Source organism: Balaenoptera musculus, chromosome X, assembly GCF_009873245.2.
Source record: "Balaenoptera musculus isolate JJ_BM4_2016_0621 chromosome X, mBalMus1.pri.v3, whole genome shotgun sequence".
NCBI classification, from domain to species: domain Eukaryota; kingdom Metazoa; phylum Chordata; class Mammalia; order Artiodactyla; family Balaenopteridae; genus Balaenoptera; species Balaenoptera musculus.
In genome coordinates this window covers 80,706,716-80,728,676 of record NC_045806.1, presented here as the reverse complement: position 1 = coordinate 80,728,676, position 21,961 = coordinate 80,706,716, and the positions used below count along the sequence as shown (strand labels likewise).

At 34.3% G+C, this 21,961-nt stretch overlaps 1 protein-coding gene across 3 annotated transcripts in view; it reads right to left on the bottom strand.

Moving 5' to 3' along the window:
* DIAPH2 (diaphanous related formin 2) overlaps positions 1-21,961 on the bottom strand; it is an 856,317-nt gene that overhangs the window by 621,991 nt on the left and 212,365 nt on the right. For all 3 annotated transcript variants that reach the window (XM_036839916.1, XM_036839917.1, XM_036839915.1), the window contains 4 exons: positions 7,741-7,815; positions 7,592-7,661; positions 3,444-3,580; positions 678-786 (listed from right to left, as the gene is read on the bottom strand). In XM_036839916.1, coding sequence (XP_036695811.1) covers positions 678-786; positions 3,444-3,580; positions 7,592-7,661; positions 7,741-7,815 — 391 coding nt within the window. The remainder of the gene's footprint in view (positions 1-677; positions 787-3,443; positions 3,581-7,591; positions 7,662-7,740; positions 7,816-21,961) is intronic.

Genomic DNA, 21,961 nt, shown 5'->3' with positions numbered 1-21,961 from the left:
GTATATGTAAATTCAAATGTTTAGTCCAGGATCTCACACAATAAGTATGGTCAATAAATAAGAGTTCTCATTACTAAAGAACAAAGTTATCTTTCATAAAATGGCTCATTTCCTGAAACCATCTAAGAAAAGATAGCAAATTTTGTCATTTTCTAAAGAAGACATGTAGGCTGGGTCTACACAGGGCTATGAGACAGACCATGACCTAAGAGTTGCAATTCAATCCTCCCTATTCTGGGCAGTGAAACTTCTGAATGCTGTGTGAATGGCACAAAAAAAGAGATGTGTTTAGTTTTCTTAAATTTCTACAACAAGCCCACACAGACTTCATTAACCCTCAGGATAATGGCGCTGGCTGAACTGTTTGCCCTCTTGCCCTGATTATTGCTAAGGCTTTACTTTCCATAGCTTATTACAATAATTACTAAATTTCAACCCAAATATTTATGATAATCATGATCATCATATTTATAATAATTCAAAGTACTTTTCCTAATTTTAAACAAATTGCCATTTTCACAGACAAAACTTTAGCTTCTATGAATGACCAAGCAACAGGAAGAATTTCATTTTTATGTTCCCTTCTATTTAAATGCTACCTAAAATGGAGTTGGTGTCATACAAAAACAGTACTCTAAATATAACCCCGGAAGCAATTTAAGACAAAACTAACTCACCTGTAATTGCAAAGCTTCATGGTTTTCTAATCCTTCCACAATTGGTGAAAATCGTTCTCTGTTATTTCGTTCTGCTGCTGTAGTTATAGCCCCTAAAAGTTTATCTAGACTATAGAAAAAAAAAAAATAGAAATGAGAAATACATCTTACACATACTATATGAATATGGGTTATCCCTTATACAGTCTTCCCTGTTTTCTTTCTGGTGCTTGATGTTTTTACATAGACCACTACAATTTAAGAATTGTGTTCTTGTCTACATATTTCTACAAGTCAAATGTTGATAGAGTTAAATAACTTTAGGGCACCAAAATGAAAATTCGATTTGAAAGTCTTGAGGAAAATAATTTTTCTGGGTGACATTTAAAAAAAAAACGTAATTGATAAACATTAAAATTTTAAGTTTCAGGTTTTGATATTTCATGTGTTAACATAGATATTAATGTCACTTAAACATGATATGGCATTTAAAATTATTCAAAGTTTATTCAAGTGTAAACGGACTATAATTTTATAATAAAGTGCTGAAAAGCATAAATATTTTTTAAAGAACTTAAAAAAAACTCCAGGATTCTTTGAAAATGGAACAAGGAAAAAAACCTAAAAGAGAAAGCCCAGTAAATTAGGGAAGCATCTATAATCACCGAGCACAAGAAACTTATTCACCTGAACAAAAATATTGGAAACTATCTCTGTACAGTGTCTGAATCAAATTAACCTCTATGTAGTATACTACTATTATCAAACTATATCTGAAATTATAATTAAGTCATAAAATATACCAGGGTAGGGTGCATTATATGAATTAAGTACTGAAAACCTAACAGACTAGAAAAATATTTTTTACTTGTGTATAACCTGATTTTTCTATAAAACATAAGGAAGGAAGCCTATCTGCATAAGCTATCTCATGCTCAGTTTGTTCTCACTGAGAACTGAGACTTAATGTTGTGTGATAATATTTTTGTTCAGTGTTTGTCTTTTGGTTTCAAAGGACGAACCAGCACTAAGCAACATCTCATTTTATTCCAAGAGGTATGAGAAAGTCAACATATTAGAAGAATCTTAAATCTTTGCCTGCCCCATTCTAATTCAAACTGAAATGGTTACTGCCACACAGAGTGTTCAGAAGAAATATTTTAGTTCATGTCCGTAGCAGGTACTACATTATTTATCACAATGGTTTCTTACCAACTGGATATCAAATCTGTAATTTTGCTTCTAACTCAATATTATTTCCATAAGAAGAAATGATCTAATGCATAGTCAGCAACAACTTGCTGAAATTGGCACTTATGTGCACTCTGAGTAGTTACCAACAGCCTTTTGTTCTTTCCAACCAGTTAATTTCATTCCATTAATATTGCTTCATCTTTTCACTTACCATAGGCAGAAAGGATGCTCAACATCACTAATCATTAGAGAAATGCAAATCAAAACTACAGTGAGGTATCACCTCACACCAGTCAGAATGGCCATCATCAAGAAATCTACAAACAATAAACGCTGGAGAGGGTGTGGAGAAAAGGGAACCCTCTTGCACTGTTGGTGGGAATGTAAATTGATACAGCCACTATGGAGAACAGTATGGAGATTCCTTAAAAAACTAAAAATAGAACTACCATATGAACCAGCAATCCCACTGCTGGGCATATACCCTGAGAAAACCATAATTCAAAGAGAGTCATGTATCACAATGTTCATTGCAGCACTATTTACAATAGCCAGGACATGGAAGCAACCTAAGTGTCCATCGACAGATGAACGAATAAAGAAGATGTGTCACATATATACAATGGGATATTACTCAGCCATAAAAAGAAATGAAATTGAGTTATTTGTACTGAGGTGGATGGACCTAGAGTCTGTCATACAGAGTGAAGTAAGTCAGAAAGAGAACAACAAATACTGTATGCTAACACATACATATGGAATCTAAAAAAAAAAAAAAATTGGTTCTGAAGAACCTAGGGGCAGGACAGGAATAAAGATGCAGACGTAGAGAATGGACTTGAGGACAGGGGGAGGGAGAAGGGTAAGCTGGGACGAAGTGAGAGAGTGGCATGGACATATATACACTACCAAATGTAACATAGATAGCTGGTGGGAACCAGCCGCATAGCACAGGGAGATCAGCTAGGTGCTTTGTGACCACCTAGAGGGGTGGGATAGGGAGGGTGGGAGGGAGATGCAAGAGGGAGGAGATATGGGGATATATGTATATGTATAGCTGATTCACTTTGTTATAAAGCAGAAACTAACACACCATTGTAAAGCAGTTATACTCCAATAAAGATGTTAAAAAAAATAAAATAAAATTATAGTACAAAATAAAGCATCTAGTTAATTCAGTTAAGGAAGTCAAATTTTGTGATGTGCATGTGTGAGGGTGTATGTTGTGTATGGTGTGTATATGTGTGTTCCTGTGTATGTGTTTAGCCAAAATTACTCCCTAACTGACCTTTTCCCACTTCTCTAATAATTGCTTTACCTTCAGCTAGACAAAATTCTATTCATTCACTTTGAATATCCAACTTTGCAGAACTCCCCATTAGGATTCTATCTTTTTAAACCTATTTTTCAAAGAATCAAAAAAAAAAAAAAAGCTAATATCTAAATAGATAAGGTAAAAATACCAATATTTTTTTCTAAAATTTAATACTATTTTCATGCAAGTTATCAGAAGAAACAGCACAAAAGTAGGACTTGTTAATTTCTCAAGTGTCATTTTCTATGCAGTTAATATAATAATAGAGCAATACGTACATGTTCTCTTCTCCAACAATACAAATAGCAGAAAGTATTTTTACTATTTCAGTCATCATGTTGGGTTGTTTGGGGTCAACTGCTCTTGCCAACAGTAAAAGGCTTCTTTCATCCCCTAGAATCCTTTGCAATCCAAACTGAAAAAAATTTTTAAAAATGAACTTTCATTCAAAATATTTTTGGAACACATCTTTAATTTTAAAAAGCAACCTAACAATGGTTTTCTAAAAACCAATACCTCCACAGTGAGGTTCTACTTAATTAGATGAATGTTCTTCAAATGCAGTTGTTTGGTTTTTATTTGAAATGACTGCATCTTGGAGTTTTGGTCCTTTGGTCAGATATGATCTCCATTAGCCTGCCTAAAACTTCCATAAAAATTTGGAAGAAATATGGGAACAATCAATATTTTCTCAACAAAGAAGAATATGTAAAGCACATACTGATATGATTTTCTAAAGCAGTTCTACTTATGTCACTGGGTCTCCCTGGAGATGTCGGGAACTCATGGTTAAATTCTCCAATATGTTTGTATGGAAAACTAAGTTGAACAAAAAGGGTAAAACGTTGAAAAGCTCTTTTGTATACTACATGCCAGTTAAAGAAGCAGTAGACCTCTGTATGGATTTTCCCGTACCTTCTCTCTCTTAGCCTCCCTCTTTCAAGCAGTTGTGCTGCATTACAAAAGTTATGAACAGAAAGAAATGGAGCCTGGGTTTTACTAAGTGTCACAGTCAACTAGGCAGAGAAGCCAGACACCATTTTCATTTATTTTCTAGGCTTGAATATATGCATGCAAGTGTGTGTCATAAGAATGAATAGGTAAAAAAATGTTGAAGAAAGCCCAAAACTCAGGTTTTCACTATATGAAGAAGGTAATATTTTCTTTGATCTTTGTCCCACAAAGTATTTCTCAGATTTCTTATGAAATATGTTTACTTCTTTTTACAGTTTAACAGTGAAATCCGACATTTCATTGGAGCAAAATTGCCATTTCAAGCTATCCTTTAGTTAAACACCACACATTTGAATATTTTCATGGTTCCTAATTTATCTTCTAAAAGAATTCAGGACTAAAAAAAACATAGCTAAAGCTCTTAAATATGACTTTACTCGAGGTCATAATAAATAAGGAAATTTACAGAGACAAGACAAAAAAAAGGAAATGGAAGAGACGAGATTAAAAAGAAGCAAAGAAAAACAGAAGGACTATGTAAGTATAAAGGTAGCTGGTAAATAATAAATAGTAAGGAAAATAAGTGATGTGTAAAACTGAGAGAGATGGTTACCATGCAATTACCAAACTTAAAATAACTTTAAAAATCAGTTAGACTGAGAGTGAAATCATTTAATTTTTCAAATTTCCATTTTATTATTTAAAAGTAGTTTGTAATGTATAGGGACATACTCAAAATAAAAATGAAGATATGAGAAATGATGGAAAACCATCAATCTAAACATCAGAGCAATATTACAGCAATGGAAGTTGAGGGACAATGGGCTGCTTTTTATGATCCTATTATTACATGCATTGTATAAGCAAAAAGAGTTTTTGAAGTAGGTAATCAAAACTCCTCAGGGCCAGCAAATTTGATGTATGAGTCTTTTCAGATGAAAGTTTCATTCTTTGATTATGACAATTCATTCCAACACGAAATGGATATATTACTGTATATTTTTGTATTTTGAATGTGTGCTTTATGCCCATTGTTTCACACGCCTATAATTTAAAAGACCTACCATTTACTCATGCTCCTAGCACCTATGTGCAAGACATTAACATGCTCTAACTAAAGCCTAATCTTAGTATAGAATAATCTAAGTTAAACTATCATGTTTTACACTGTTATTGGGAATGTAAATTGGTACAACCACTATGGAGAACAGTATGGAGGTTCCTTAAAAAACTAAAAATATAACTACCACATGCCCCAGCAATCCCACTCCTAGGCATATATCCAGCGAAAACCATTACCCGAAAGGATACATGCACCCCAATGTTCATTGCAGCACTATTTACAACAGCCAAGACATGGAAGCAGCCTAAATGTCCATCGACAGAGGGACAGATAAAGAAGATGTGGTACATACATAAAATGGAATATTACTCAGCCATTAAAAAAATGAAATAATGCCATGTGCAGCAACACGGATGGACCTAGATATTGTCATACTGAGTGAAGTACGTCAGACAAAGACAAATATCATATATCACTCATATGTGGAATCTAATTTAAAGAAAAGAAACAAATGAACTTATTTACAAAACAGAAACAGACTTACAGGTATGGAAAACAAACTTATGGTTACCAAAGGGGAAACGTGGGAGGGGAGGGATAAATCAGAAGCTTGGGATGAACACACACAGAAGATTACTATTACATATAAGATAGATAACCAACAAGGACCTCCTGCATAGCATAGGGAATGCTACACTGAATTCTTTTAGAAGATAAATTAGGAACCATGAAAATATTCAAATGTGTGGTGTTTAACTATAGGTTAGCTTGAAATGGCAATTTTGTTCCAATGAAATGTTGTCAGATTTCACTGTTAATACAGAGTAGTACTAACCTATATGAGAAAAGAATCTAAAAAAGAATAGATACATGTATACGTATAACTGAATCACTTTGCTGTACACCTAAAACTAACACTACACTGTAAATCAACTATACTCTAATAAAAAAAAAAAACCATCATGTTCTTCAAAACTGCCAAACTCTTAAGTAATAAATAATTAAGTATGGACATATCAACTTCTGTCTCGTGGGAAAGGGCTCTACAGGAAATGTCACTTTCTCTAGTAACTATACTGATTACAGTTATATCCTGGAAAGCTGTAAGAGTTGACTACTCAAGTCAGTAAGAATTTAGATCAGAATCCTAATTTTACAGGTGAGGGGACTGATTGGCAGAGAGGTCAAATGATTTTCTAAAGGCCACACAACTTAGTGGCAAATCACGGACTATATTTCCTGATTTCTAGTACTGTGTTGTCTTTCCTTTATTTCTTTGTTCCCCTCAATTGAAAAAAGAGATCCATCTTGTGCTGTGGAGAAGCAATGTTCATTAACTGCTTTCTTGTTAGGTATCAGATTCTGCATAACTTTGTCACCAAAGACTAAGCTCAGAAGTTGAGAAATTCTGTACTAGTACTGATGGAAATCTTTCTGGAAGAAACTTCCAAGAACAGCACAATTAGTATATTCTACACGGGAGACTCATGTCAATTGGCAAGCATCCATCTGTTCCACATGCCAAAAAATTCTTTGCTGATACATGTGTGTATAATATACACATACTTATATATAATCCCACACACTTAAGAAAGACTGCAGATTACTTAAGTAGATAATCTTACTGCATTGGCTATTAATAGCTATATTTCACTTCTGGCAAGTTTTGGGTTATTGTTATAATTAGTTATCTATAATAAATATTTTGAGATTATTAAAACACCATCTAAAGGAAATTATTCAATTAGTGAATTAGTCAGTGGTATTTTACCTATAGGAATATAGCACAAATCATGTATAAGAGAGTAACAAAACAAGTTTATAGAAAAAATGATTTTAACTTCATAACCTGAGCAAAGACTACTTTTAGAAGAAAAACCCTTGTCTGGCATTCCTAGAGTCCCTCATAATGCAACTGGTATCACACAGGTACAAAAAAAAAACCTGGTATGTGCCAGAAATGTCTTTTATGTATGTTAACTCACTGACATTAATTGAACATAAAAAGAAAGAAAAATCTTAACCTTATAATGTTCTCAGCAAAAAAAAAAAAAAAAAAAAAAAAACAAATCATAGCTTTGAATTGTCCTTTACATTAGAATAAAAACTCTCTGTAAGGAAATGGTATTCAACCTATTCCATTTAAATTTTCCTACTACCATGGAAAAAAAAGAGTATTATCTGATTTGGGAACAAGACTTGTACATTTGCGTGATTGCAAAAACCTGCCAATAAATATTTTGTGAAGCAAAGTATATTTTAAATAATATTTAAATGAAACTCATGATGATTTGCATTATAAAGACCCTTTTGAAAACTGAGTAAGCATCCACTATTTTGCCTGTTTCATAGTGTCTGTCGGGCAAGTTCTCACCTTTTGCGACAGAGGCAGAAATAAATACTACTTACCTTATTGTTCATAAATGCTTTGAGGCACTGAATAAGTTTATACTGATTCTTCTTGTCAATATTTTCTTGCCTGAATAAAAGGAAAAAACATATTATGTTGTGCTTAAACATGTCCCCCGTGGTGATTTTTTTTTCATGTTTATTCTTACTGTTTCTTGTCCAGAAGCTTTTCCAGCACATCCAACAGGAGTCCAAGACCTTCATGGCCAAAGTTGTTAACCCAGCTATTAAATAAACAAGAAAAAAAAGTATAAATAAGTTTATATAATTAAAACATTAAATATCCCAAATTAAATTTTGATTTTCAGATCTGTTAATCCTGTCTTTATATTGCTTGTCCTTCTTTTTTCCACTCCCATTGCTTTGAGTATTGACTCTATGGGGATGACTCAGAGATCTTTACCTCAATCCCAGACTTCTCTTCACATTTTAGATTGCCCATTCTACAGCACTGCCTTGGTTGTTTCACCAGCGTCGAATACTTAAGCCTGAATTTACAAAGCCAAATTTCTCTTCTCCTATGGCTCTGTTCTCCTAAATCAACTCCTCTTCCCCTCTTCCACACTCTGATAATAATACTACTATCCCTTGCATCCTCCAGACTTGAAATACTGGCATAATTTCTTGATCCGCCACCTCTTTCACCTTTGCATTTATTCTGTTCATTCATTTAACAAGTATTTATTGAGTTCCCACTAAGTACCAGGTATGTTCTAGGTGACAGAGATATAACTGGCAACAAACTAAGCCCCTACCCTCATGTAGCTTACCATCTACTAAAAGGGAGACAGAGGATAAATAAATAACTATATAATAAAATGTCAATGCTTTGGTACTATGAAGAGAAATAAACCTTGGCAAATGGAATAAGGAGAGCCAGGATGTTATTTTTTAATGTGTAGTCAGAGAAAGATTATTTGATAAGGTGATATTTGAGCAGAGCCTTGAAGGAAATAAGGACTTTCCTAATAGAGGGAATAAAAGCAAACAGGGTGCTGGGGTGGTAGCTAGTGTGCTTGGAATGTTCCAGGATCTGTGAGGAGACCTGTGTGGTCACAGCTGAGCAAGCAGGCTTGGAAGCAAGAATGGCAGGAGATGAAGTCCCATGTGTGACAAAAGACTTGAAGACTGATCACGGAGAACTTGATTTGACTTATTGTCAAGACCCTACTCTACTACTACTCTACTTCTAGAATGACCCCCTTTCATTGTCTACCATTCTAATTTAGCCCTAGTTACCTTTCCTTTAATATGGCAGAAGCCTCCCAACTAGGGTCTCTGCAGCATCATTCTTTTCTTTTATTCATTTTATAAAATGCCAAATTACCACAGTCTTCTGTCCAAAAATTTTCTCTGGACTATTTAACACATTTCAAGTCCTGATTCTGATCAAGCCTCAACCTACCTTTCCAGCCTCAGGCCTTAGACCACATGTTCCAATAAAAATCAGACATATTCTCTTTCCTGGAGTCTTCCCTACATTTCCCTGCTTGACCTCATTTTTCATTCTTTCTTCCCAGAAGGTGACTCCAACTCCATCTCTCCCAACCCATCAAGACTCAACTTGACTGTCAATTCCTCCATTAATGTTTTTTTCCTGTAAGTCCTCCATCCAAATGCGTTATTTTCCCTTTGAATGCCCGTGTTTGTGCATCTCTTACTACTTGACATTATGATTCATACCACAAGTGTCTTTACCCACCTTTCTGGATTATAAATTCTCTGAAGACTGTTATATGATCTCACTCATCTTTCTGTCTCCCATAATGCTTAGCAGAATGGATTACATATAGTCAACACTAAATATTTGCTAATTAAAATTTAATTAAATTTACTGACTTGTGTGTTTAAGAGAATCAGCAGAATCATATTGCCCAAGAACTTTACAAACGTAAATTAATATACAGCAGGATACCTGTGAAGCAATAATTAAAATCTATACTCTATATATTTAAACCATGACTATAGTTCAATTCCACAGTTTTTAAATCACATTTCATATCTACCTAAGGAAAAGCTTATCAACAAAGAAGAGACCTAAATTTCTAAGAGACTATCAGTAAGAAATAACAGATCACTGAAGAAAATACATTTTATAAATAGCTCAAATATTCGGAACCAATCACATCCACAATATATATGGAAACTCATTTTAAACAAATTCTGCTTTAATTTTCACAGCGGAAATGAGAAAAAATCAATATGGCATTGTAATGATAATTGGCAGCAAGCTACTATTCAATTGAGGCATGTAATCAACCAGTACAATGAGCTATTTTCTCTAAAGACTCGATAATCAGTGGGGTGGTGGGAGAAGGAGAAAAGGACATCAGCTCTCTAAACATAAAATACTGTATTTAATCTATCACAGAGAGAAATCAGCAGATATCCTAACAGCAGAAAATACCCTACAGCAACCTTAAAATAATAGAAATTCTGAACAAATTTATATATACAGCCCTCAGTATGTGCTTTGGCATCTGTAAAGATGAAATAATCTATGATTTCCTTAAATTTAACACTCACAAATTCTTTAAAGATTCTAAATTTTACCCGTTTCTTTTTATACCTAGTGCTATTAAAGTTATTAGGATTATTTGTTTCTTGGTCTAGGGAAGTGTTTGATACAAGACCATGATTTCTATTTGTTCACTTGAAATCAGTCACCCACACATCCCAGACTGTTTCAATTTGGGCAGTTGATGGTACTTTGATTTCATTCAGTGAAAATTATTATCGGTCTGAAAAAAAAAAAAAACATTGGATACAATCATGAAACCTAAGTGTGAGGAGGCTGGGCCTATTTATTACAAAGTAGGCAGCGAAAAGTCTTAACTGAGAATATGTTAGGGCAGTGCGCAGAGGAGGACTGGTAAGAGTCCTCAGAGCTTTTAAAGTAGAGAGAATGGGAGTACAAAAGGAGCCTGTAGCTAGGGGAATAAAATAATTATGATATAGTAGGATGACACTCAAGAGGTGAAGAGGAAGGGGTACAGCTAGCCATACCTTTTTTTCCTTTGTCTTGTCATTTCTGTCTTTAAGCATCAAATACTTTGTAGCCTCTAGCCAAACGCTTACTGTCTGTCTGTCTCTCTATATATACATATACATGTGTGTATATATATATATATATATATATATATATATATATATATATATATAGTCTATATATAAATATACATATATTTAGGTTTTACCAAATACAAAAGTGGCCATGAAATGATTAAGTGGTTTATAAACAAAATGTTGGCTACTGTATGTAGGCAGGAATTTTGATACTGCAACACCAGAGTAAGTATAAATCGGTGGTTCTCAAGGTGTGTGCCCCAAACCAGGGGCATCAACAGCATTTGGAAATTTGTTAGAAATACAAAATTCTTGGTTCCACCCCAGGCCTACTGACTCAGTAACTCTGTGGGTGGAGCCCAGAAATGTGTGTTTTAATTACTCCTCCAGGTGATTCTGATGTTCACTCAAGTTTGAGAACCCCTGGCATAGAACAATGGTTTGCTGAGAAGTGGAGGAAGCCTTTCTCAAGCAGGACTCCAGGCTCAAAATTCAAGATTGCTCTAAATACCCTCCCAACCATACTGTACACTCCCACTGCCACAGAACAGAGATGAGGAATCCAGTCAAAGCAAGTATATTTGGTATATTTCACAGAGTCTGCCAATTCCAGCTCTGAGTTATGCAGTACTAACTGGAATATCTAGAAGTATAAAAATACAGTTGATCACTCCGTTTAAAATCTGACTCAGACTGCAGAAAAAGACAGATAAAGACATCAATTTTCTGTAGTATCTCAGCCTTGAAATAAGAAATTGCAATTTATCATGGACCCCAAAGTTATAAAGAGACACAGAAGCAACAGAGGATAATGAAGAACCAAGCAGCAGAAAAAATGGGGGAGGAAGATGATCTCTTATAATTTCCATAACCACTCTGAACACAAGGCTTTTTCCCTTTCTTTTTATTGGGATATGACTTACATACAGTAAAATTCATCATTTTGACAAAATATAGTCATGCAACCTCTAACATAAACAAGATATAGAACATTTCCACCACACCAAAATATTCCCTCATTCCCCTTTTGTAGTCAATCCCTTTTCCTTACTCCCAGTTGCCTGGCAACCACTTATCTGGTTTGTGTCCCTATAGTTTTGTTTTTTCCAGAATGTCATTAGAAATGGAATCATACTGTATACAGCTTTCAGTGTCTGGTTCCTTTAATTTAGCATAAATATTATGATATTCAACTATGTTATTGCATGTATCAGTAGTCCATTCCTTTTTATCGTATAGATATACCACAATTTGTTTATCCATTCATCAGTTGATGAATATCTGGGTTGTTTCCAGGTTTTGATGATTATGAATAGAGCTGCTATAAACATTCACATGTAAGTATTTGTGTAAGTATATATTTTCATTTCTCTTGGGAAAATAACTAGGGGTAGAATTGCTGGGTCTTATGATAAGTGCATGCTTAAATTTTTAAAAACTGCTTTCCAAAGTGGCTATACCATTTGGGACTCCTTCAGCAAAGTGTAACAGCTCTAATTGCTCCAAATCCTTCAAACACTTCATATTGTCAATCTTTTTGACTTTAGCCATTCCCAAAAGTGTTTTCACATAAAGAAACTGAGAAGCAAAGTAGCTAAGTAACTTGCAAAACATCATTCAACAAGTATCAGTTCTAGGACTCACACCCACACACCTAGGTCTGACTCCAAAGCCCATGTTTATTTCAATTATACCATTAGAAATTACTAACAGGACCAGTACATGGTTTCCTGTAACATCTGGCTCGAGGCTCCAGCAATAACTCATTAAAGAAGAATTAGTGGTTGTTCCAGAACTGTATTGGGTTTAAACCTACATATCTATGTCTAGACACAGAATTACATATTTTGTATTATTTAACAGCTTACTTCATTCATTTAGGTGTGATAGGTACTTTTCAACCCACGTTTTTCTTGTCTTTCAAAGTCCTAAGCTTCATAAGAAATCTACCAAATACTGTTAAAGAAAGATATCTGGCGACTCCAACTAAAACTTCCAATCAAATTTAGGTACGGCAGCTTATTGGAAAGAACAGAACCAGATGTAGCTTATACTTTTTTTATTTTTAAGATGGGCTATAGCCCGTAACCTCATTTCTTGGTATTAACATATTGGTGATTCCACAATCTCATTTCTTGGTATTAACATATTGGTGATTTTATGTTATCAAGTTACCTACGTTAAAGAGTTGTCTTCACATGCTACACATACATGGTGATATTTGTAACCATGACTTGACAGGGGACCAGGTGGAACAAATGAACCACCCAAACAAAAACAATAGAAAGATCAGTGAGGACAGTTAACATACGAGTGAGCAAGAGTCTAAGATTAGATCTGAACACTGAAAAAGAAGCCAGGAAAATTTTCTAGGGAAGAAGAGGACTGACCCACAATGAGACAGTATTTTCTGACCTTAGGTATAAAAGGTGTGGCTATATCTATAAGGCAGTCCAACATCCCTCAAGAAGTTAAAAATTAGAGATCTTTTCCCAAGTTTACTCAAAGGTCAGAAAAATAACCCTCCATTCATCAATGGAATATCTCTGTGAGATGGCAGAGTGACATGGTTAAGTGCACAAGCTTTAGAAGAAGATATAGATCTAGGTTCCAATCCCATCTCTGTCATATTCTAGCTGTGTTATTTTTGATCAGTTACTTAAAACCTCTAAGCTTTAAAACAGGGATGAGAATAGTACCTGTACCCCAGAAGGCCTTTGTGACTATTAAATGAAATCGTGCATAGTGAACTTGTATTAAGATATTTCTGAAAATATTAAAAATCAAAAACTTGAATGTTCTTTAAATCTTCTTGTCCAAAATACAGTATGATTTTAGGCATAAATTAAAGACTCCTTTTCAAAAATATTAACACTTAATAACATTTCATCCATTCATTTATTGAAAAGTATTTTAATTGTATGAAATATGCAGAAGAATCTAAATAGACACTAAACTTCTTCTATTGATTGATTTTTTGGGAAAGATTTCATAATTTAAATATTTGGCACTCATCACATCATGTGCTTTCTTCAACTTATTGCTATTATTCAACTTTGTGTATATTCATTACTATATTAATGCTGGCCAATTCACATTGAAATAGACATAGAAATTACAATGGTGGGGGAAAGGGGATATGGAGAGAGAGAGAGGTCTATTTATAGTTCATGCATAATTCTGACAGAAAGATATCAAAATATATCAAGGTTTTAAAACAGAAATCTACCCCAGGCTTTCAGAACTTCTGAGGTCATTATTTTTAAAGGGCCCACTTACACTGATTGGCATGATCAAAGGAAAGAAAATCTTACATTTAATGAAAGTATCAGAGGATTCGTTGAACCCTAAGTCCATGAGAAAGCAAGATTCTCCCCTCTCTAGCTCTCCAGGGCAAAACAAAGTGAGGAAAACCATAAATGTGCCTATTTTACGAGGAAATGATGTTCTGCTCCCTCACACATTAATGTAAAGGAAAATCCTTCACAGATTCCAAAAACTTCAACCTTTTATCCGTAAGTTGGATATTCAGACTCTGAATTATTTAATTACAGTTCATGTAAATATAACTTAAAATCAGATTAGTGGACGGATGAGTTCAGTATACTATACGCAATACAGACATAACAGGAAGTAGTGACTGCATGCACATTTATAATTAGACTGTCCAGATTCACGTCTTTCTTTCAAAAGGCTTAAAGCTAAAATTAGGAAGTTCTATCCTGAGTCCCATAAGCAGTAAAGGCAATTGGTCTCATGTGCCGAAGTCCAATATTAGTCATGTCATCACTGTTTGTACAGTGCTAAAGGCCAGTATAGAGGGTTATGTGTTCTGTACAAAGAATTTTATTTCTCTCTAATGGTGTTCTATTCCCATGTGTAATCTCATACTACAACCCAAATCACTGGAACATCAAATAAAATGAAGACTAGTCCAGAGTTTCTTGGGGGAATTGAGAAAATTGGTAAAATTATAAGACACGAAACAACTAATTCAAAGGGTTGAGGAGACTTTAAAGATGATTGCAAATGGTGTTTACATATTTTAATACCAGGGAAACATCTCATTTTAATACCAATGTTGCCAATGTAATGTTTTCAGTGAAATTAAAACCAAACCTTAGTTATAGGTCCTTATGGAAAGAAAAAGGGTGCTGGGTGATTAAAACCAATGCACAGCCCAATGCAAACAGTATCATACCTTCAGTCCACAGATCAGTATCTCCAAACAGTAGCCAAGAAAAACCTAGTATTTTCAGCCTTTTTAAAGGATAATTTGTTCAGCCAAATCAACTTCATAGATAATTCCACTATCAATAACATACATCCGTGAAAAAGTTAAATGTTAACAACAAAAACAACATGGATTTGTATATGCTATGACTGCCTTGGTCTTAACCAGATAAAAAAATATATATCCACTCAGGTTTGTCTACATGAAAGTAAATACAATACCCTTGGGCATTTCAATGTCCTCCGAAACTATTCATCATGGTAGATTAGTACATGAACTATTTCTGACCAATTTAGAATATCTATTATTTGTAACACTGCCATTTCTAGACATTTGTACAAATCCCTTTGAAGCATGATATTCACTGACCACTTATTTCACCTGATTCATAAAAAGGTTGAATATGTCAATTTTCCAGCTCTCAGTGGTTTTGACTTCAGTATTGAAACAGATTACAATTTCCTTAGAAAACACCAAAGAAGACACTCCATCTTTCCCTATATCCTCTGTTTTTTGCTTAAGAGGGTTTTACCTGGCTGCATTTATTCTCCCCATCAGGTCTCATTGGAAAAATCCTGCTCCGTTTCATGCTACTCACACATTTTTTTAAGAGTTGCTCACAACAAACTGTAAATGCCTGAGTTACATATAAAAATCTCCTGAGGGCAATAGTTTAAGTAAAATTCTCCTTCAAAGGATAATAGTTCCTTATTTATTAAAATCAATTTCTTAAGCTCTCAAAATTATCAATACTTTGGAGATAGTCGTAATGGCTTAAGTCCAAATCTGTTAAAATGCCCAAAAGGCTACCGAACAAAGAATATTTTCCTCCCCACCCTCCTTTAAAAAGTATTCTTAGAAAAATATAAGAGGTGGTCTTAGCCTAATGTAATGATGAAAACAAAATGTACCAAAAATGTGAATGAAATTAAAAATAGAGTCTTTATAGTAAATAGAGGGGAAGCAGGGAGAAAGAGCATTCCAAATATTCAAGCAAAAGCCAGTCATATTTTAAATTTTCTTCATATGTTTGAAATTGTGAATATAATTATGTTACCATACTTAAGTCATCTTCTTAGTGATATAACCAGTCAAACTTATAATAAAATGTTAACTTCCACAAGAAAAATGTATTGGTTTATTTTCCTAAGCTAAGTAATAAAGTTAAAATTCTATCACGCACTCCACAGGACGTCCAATTTCTTTTAGTAGTGGAATTTTGTTAAAATGAACTTACTCCAGGAAATCACATTCCTAATTTATAAACCCTGGAAATGAAAGAGAGCTGACACCAAGTTTATCTGTTGTGAATAAGGTAAGAAGTTCTTTGAATGCAAGGAGGAAAACAGAGAGGTATTAGCACGTACCGCCACACATTTCCTTTTTTCCTACACCAATCTGCATGTTATACTAACTGGTTCTGGTGGGCAGCAGAGAAGGTCAATGAATGCTCTTTCATGGTAACAGGGGTAAGGAGAGTTGAAAGATAATTGCTATTTGATGACTGAACAACAGAAATGCAACAGTCCTTCTCACCTAACAGGTGCAGTTCCAAAAACATATAATTAAAGACTCATTATAGAGTGTGATAGCTATGTAGACAAAGATCAAAGAAATTTAATGTTCCTGAATATTTTTAGCACAGGATAACTGCAACCAAACCACAAAGAACCATTTCTTTGGGTCCTCATGGTGGATGTCAAAAAATCTCAGCAAGTTCAAATGTTTTATTGTCTCAGAATGTGATCTGTAATGGTAAATTTCTGGTCTTTTCTAGTTTATATAATATTTTAAAAACCTCTTCCCCTAAAACTGAGAAAGATACTATGGAAATTATGTGTGTACCTGTATGTACATACATGCACTCTTAAATATAGTTAAACATCTTAATACATCCAACTTTAATAAATTTTTTCAAAACATAATCATTGAACAATGAACAGTCAAAATCTTTAATAACCCCACATTAAACAACGTGAGAATTGATAAGGCTTATCTAACACAAATTAAACCAAAAAACTCACATTTTTCTCTTCCACAGTGATATAAATCATCTAAAGCAATGACAACAAAACAATAATAATAAACTGTATATGACATACAGATAAAACCTTTATAGGATTACAATGCAGTATAAAGTCCCTAAGAAAGAAATATTAGCCTTCTACTATATTCAACCTGCCTTGCACTCACTTTCAGAAAAATCTAGAAACATAGCTACTCCTAAAGTTACATATTTGATAAGTCTTTCAAAACATACGAATGCTTTTTAAAGAAAGCATAATGCTTCAACTGCTTAAGTAACTTTGACCTCCTTCAAAAATGCGAGGACTTTCTTTTCAATTGGAACAGTTAAAAACCGAAACAAACACAACTTAAATTAACAACAAGGTTTTATCTTCATTTATAAACAAACCTCTACGAAAGGACATGCACTCACAAGAGTAGCTTTACTGGTTGTGAAATTAAACTAAGTTACTCCATGTTGGCTCCTTCATTTTACAGATGAAGAAAATAAAGAATTTTATCGACTTGTTTTAGATCACAGAGCTTGTTAATGGCAAAACCATGATTGGAATCAATCATTCCTCAGTCCTTACATACCTCCCATTCAACTATATTATCAACAACTAACAAATATATCACCAATTAGTGGTTACAAGTTATTTGGTTATTTTCCTTTCATGAAGGAATATTGGATGAAAGTTTATATTCAAATATCATCAATGTGTATACTTAGATGTGAAAGCAATACCAGTGAGAGTTTTTTTTTTTAATTATTTATTACGGATTCTATCAATAAGCAAAGGAAACTTTAGATAATAAACACATCGGGGATATCCAAAAATATACTTTCTTTCTTCTTCCCATATACCAATAAATAAAATAGTTAACTTGCTCAGCACAGATGCAGAGCCCTGCCATATTGCAATTCATTATTATAGATTGTAGACATACCAGTGAAGTACAGATAGGTAAACATCCACTTCAAAAAATGTAGCAATTGTTAGTTGATATTTGGCCTGACACAATAATCAAGTATTAGGAAGCACCTGGAAAAAATGGAGCCATTCAACTTTAATTTGGGAATAATACTTCTTGGTTAGCCTTACTTGCTTCCTTACCCAGCACTAATGAAGTGGTCAGCCATCTTAAGATTGCTTCCGATGGAGTTCAGAACACAATACCCCAAAATATGGTACTCTGGCATAATGAATATCTTAAGCCGAAGGAGTCTGAGAAAAGGACAGAACCAAGAAGGTCACTGACCTCATTGCTCCCAAACCCAGCCCCTTCTTCAATGAAAGCAGGAGATAAATCTCCCACGTAAAAGTCACCCATCCTGCCTGTATGTACCACAGGAAGGAAACGCATTCTTATCATCCGAGGCAGGGAATTGAGGGTGCAGAAGGCTGTATAAATAAAACTTTGTTAAACTAACCCTTATCGTCCCAGTTACTTCTTCACCATTTACTACCCCTAGTCCAAATCCCTTTGTCTTGTCAATTTCTCACAAATTTGTTGTTTCTTTGTCTAAAAGGTATAAAAGCTTCTGGCTTTGTTCAGTTCTTTGGGTCTTCATCCTCTTGTGAAGGCTCCTATGTATATGTAAAAATTCAGTAAAATTTGTATGCTTTTCTCCTATTAATCTTTGTCAGTTTAATTTTCAGACCCAGCCAGGGACCCTAAGAGGGTCGAGTAAAACTTTTTCCTCCCCTACACTTCCCGCTAACTTCCTTAACTTCTCTATCCCTCTGTGCTTTGCCTTGCTCACTTTGGCTATAACAAACAAACCCAGTGAACAGTGAACTCTTTGCTGGACAATCAGTTCCTCTGTCAATTCCTGTCTGCAAATGGAATGAGGCCTGAACTAGAGTATTGACAATGGAAATGTAAAAACTATGCAAGAGATATTGCAAATAAGAAAATGGGCAAGTGTGATGAACAAGGAGTCTCAAAGATGACCCCAAATCATACACACAGTGCTCAGAGCCAAATCCCTGAATAGATGGACGAGTGCTCTAAGTCCAGAATCGCGTTTACCTAAGCTCCACAGTATGTGTTCAGCATTGTGCCTGTATCTCCACAGTACTATCTGATAATTCATATTTATCTAGCATCCCTCCTATCAATATGTTTCAGAAATTTCCAGCCACATATTTGAAAAATCCATATGCATGTATAATTTGTTCTTGCCCCTCGAAATTAACTCCTCTATAGCTGTCTCTTAACTTTTATTACTCCAATTTTCCAAGATCATTTGAAAGAGTTGAGAAATGCATGAAGGTGAATGCTTGCATCAAACTACTGTCATCAGCAAACACATGGTTCCAACATGTAAAATCAGTACTGTCATTTATAAACAATACTAAATAATAGCAGAAACCAAAATTAATGAAAAGCTCACATGATAACACAGCACAGCGTATCCTGCATTCTATTCCTGGGAGAAAGTAATGATGAGGAAATAAACTGACAGAAGTTTTTTTCAAGATACAAAACATGTCATAAGGTCAGAGAATATCCCTAGGGCAATGTCCCATACCACTTACAATTAAAATATTTTGCCATTTTAATTGATGCTTATAATGTTGACCTCAACAACACTACAAAATTCTTAAGCATTTTCTATATCAAAGAAAAATGCTTAATATAGTTTTTACTGCTGGATTCATTTCAGGGTATTCTTATTCTTTGACAAATGCTAATTCACATATGGAAATTTATGATAACTCAATTTTTTAAAATCCATTTAACACTCCAGTTTAGCACTTAGTCTTTAATACTTTTTGATGAATGAATGTTGAATGCACCAATTTAAGAAACGATATCCAGGTAAATCTCTTGGAAGCTGGTATCAAGGGTCGTATGGTACTATAGCCTTGCCCTAAAAAAACCTATAGCAATACTCAGTACTCAGGCAGCATCCTCCAAAATAGAATTAGACCAAATCTGCGTATTTTCAGTAATGCTGGGTGCTGCAGAACAGACCTAACAAATAGGAGTGGGTTGATTCTGAGCGTATGAAGGTTTGAGATTCACATTCATATGGCAGACTACTAAGCTAGCTATCTCACTTGAAGCTGATTTACTTTTTCAAAGTACACTACAATGTTATACTGCCTTCTATGTTCTCCCTTCATGGATTCCATCTCAACAAAAGATTTTCAGGTTTAAACTGCCCGATGTGAGAGGCCATACACCTACAGCTTTACTGACCAGGTGGGAAATCTCCCCAAATTAGCTGCCCATTATCTAACACCAATCAAACAGCGGGGGTCATAGAGCAAACACTGTTATCTAGTGCACACGGATCTTCTTTCAATCGACTACACAGAATACCTGCGCTCCAGGTGCTAGCTGGCATCTTAATTGTGAATTGTCAGCTATCCAGCTCCTATCAAAAGTCCAGCAGAGATGATAGATATTCCAGAGGGAGAGCCTCAGGGACATTACTCAAGTACACCTTGGTAGCAGCTTGGATTACGGGGAAGCTGTATACCAGTACTATTACTCTGGGTCTTTGTAGAAATATCATGACTTTGTGGGTTGTTTTTTTTTTTAAACTCAAGGCCCCATGGAGGAAATGGACATTCACAGAAATCCTCTGTACTTTATGGAAAACTATCAAAGACTCACTCTACTGTGTTGTTCAATACCCCTCGTTTAAAGAAACACAAAATAAAATTCTCTGAGTTTAGAATCAGAAAGAATGTCCTTCCCTGAAAAATAAATGCACTGTCATTCATCAGGTAACAGCTATGTCTGTCAATACTCTGCCTTTTTTTCCCCTTCGCTATGGGGAAAATTGGAACTATTTTATACTCAAATCACTACCTGACATTGTCCTAGACTTTTTGAAAACTACCACGTTCCTGCCTTACTTGGAGCATGTATTTTTACCCTCATCTTAAAGGTATTGGGATATCTGCATCTCTTATTGAAAGCTGCAATTGCTTTAGTAATAGTCCCATAATAATAAGTATATAAAACTCTAGTATGTGTCCAAGACCTTTAGTTAAATTAATTCATATAAACCAAAATAAAAATATCTCAAACGACACATATTTATAAGCTTTTTCTTCCCAAGGCTAGTTTTGAATATACAGAAAATACAATAAAACGCATATAAGATATTTCTAAATGGAAAGAAGTTCACCTTCTATTTAGAAATCCATTTAATTATTGTGCCTAGACTCTGCTGCTAGATTTTATATACCTTTATAATTACATGTCCAGTTACAAGTTTCTAATTATTTTAGACAATTATTATATATACATATTGGTTTTCAAATTTAAAACACATCATTTAAATGAGAAAATGCATTGCCTTGGCGGAGCTTCCTATATCATATAATAATAAAATAAATACCAACACAGGAGCCATCATTTATTCTACTTTAATGTCTCTAACATTTTCTCCAACTGAAACAATACTTCAGAAACCCGAGTCAGTATTTGCTGTTCCTATGTTTTTCTTTTTGAAAATAATACAGGACACGTAGATCTAGTTTGGTTCTATTATGAGGTATAATATTGGATCTGCCTTAAGTTAAAATTCTGTTTTGAAGCTAATATTATATAATTAAAATTCAATGTCACTGAATATTTATGGGACCAACTTAGCTAAATGAGCCAACATGGTTGCTGTTAATACAAATTGTTGGCCAAGATTTTAAAAGAAAGCATACAATTTGACATAACTACTCTGAATTTACTATTTTCTAGTCTATGTAAAACTGTACTAGGGTCTTCTAAAACGATTTATGCATTTGAAAGTTAAAGTGAACAAATTTAAAATACAACCCTGCTTTCGCAATACTGCACATAATGCTGCCTTTTGAGATGTGCTCACAATTTTAAGTCCTCTTCCCATTTCTGCACCATAAAAAATTGTCCTCATTATTCTGCTTTTCATAAGTAGTCCAGTGCAGAATGTTCTTAGAGTACTGATCTGCATCTAACGTTATATTAACTTTCTAAGTAGCGTCAGCTGCTTTGCCAAGCTTTTAATGCATTTAATATAGGCTGTTCAAATAGTTATTAACACCCATAATTCAGAAAGTACT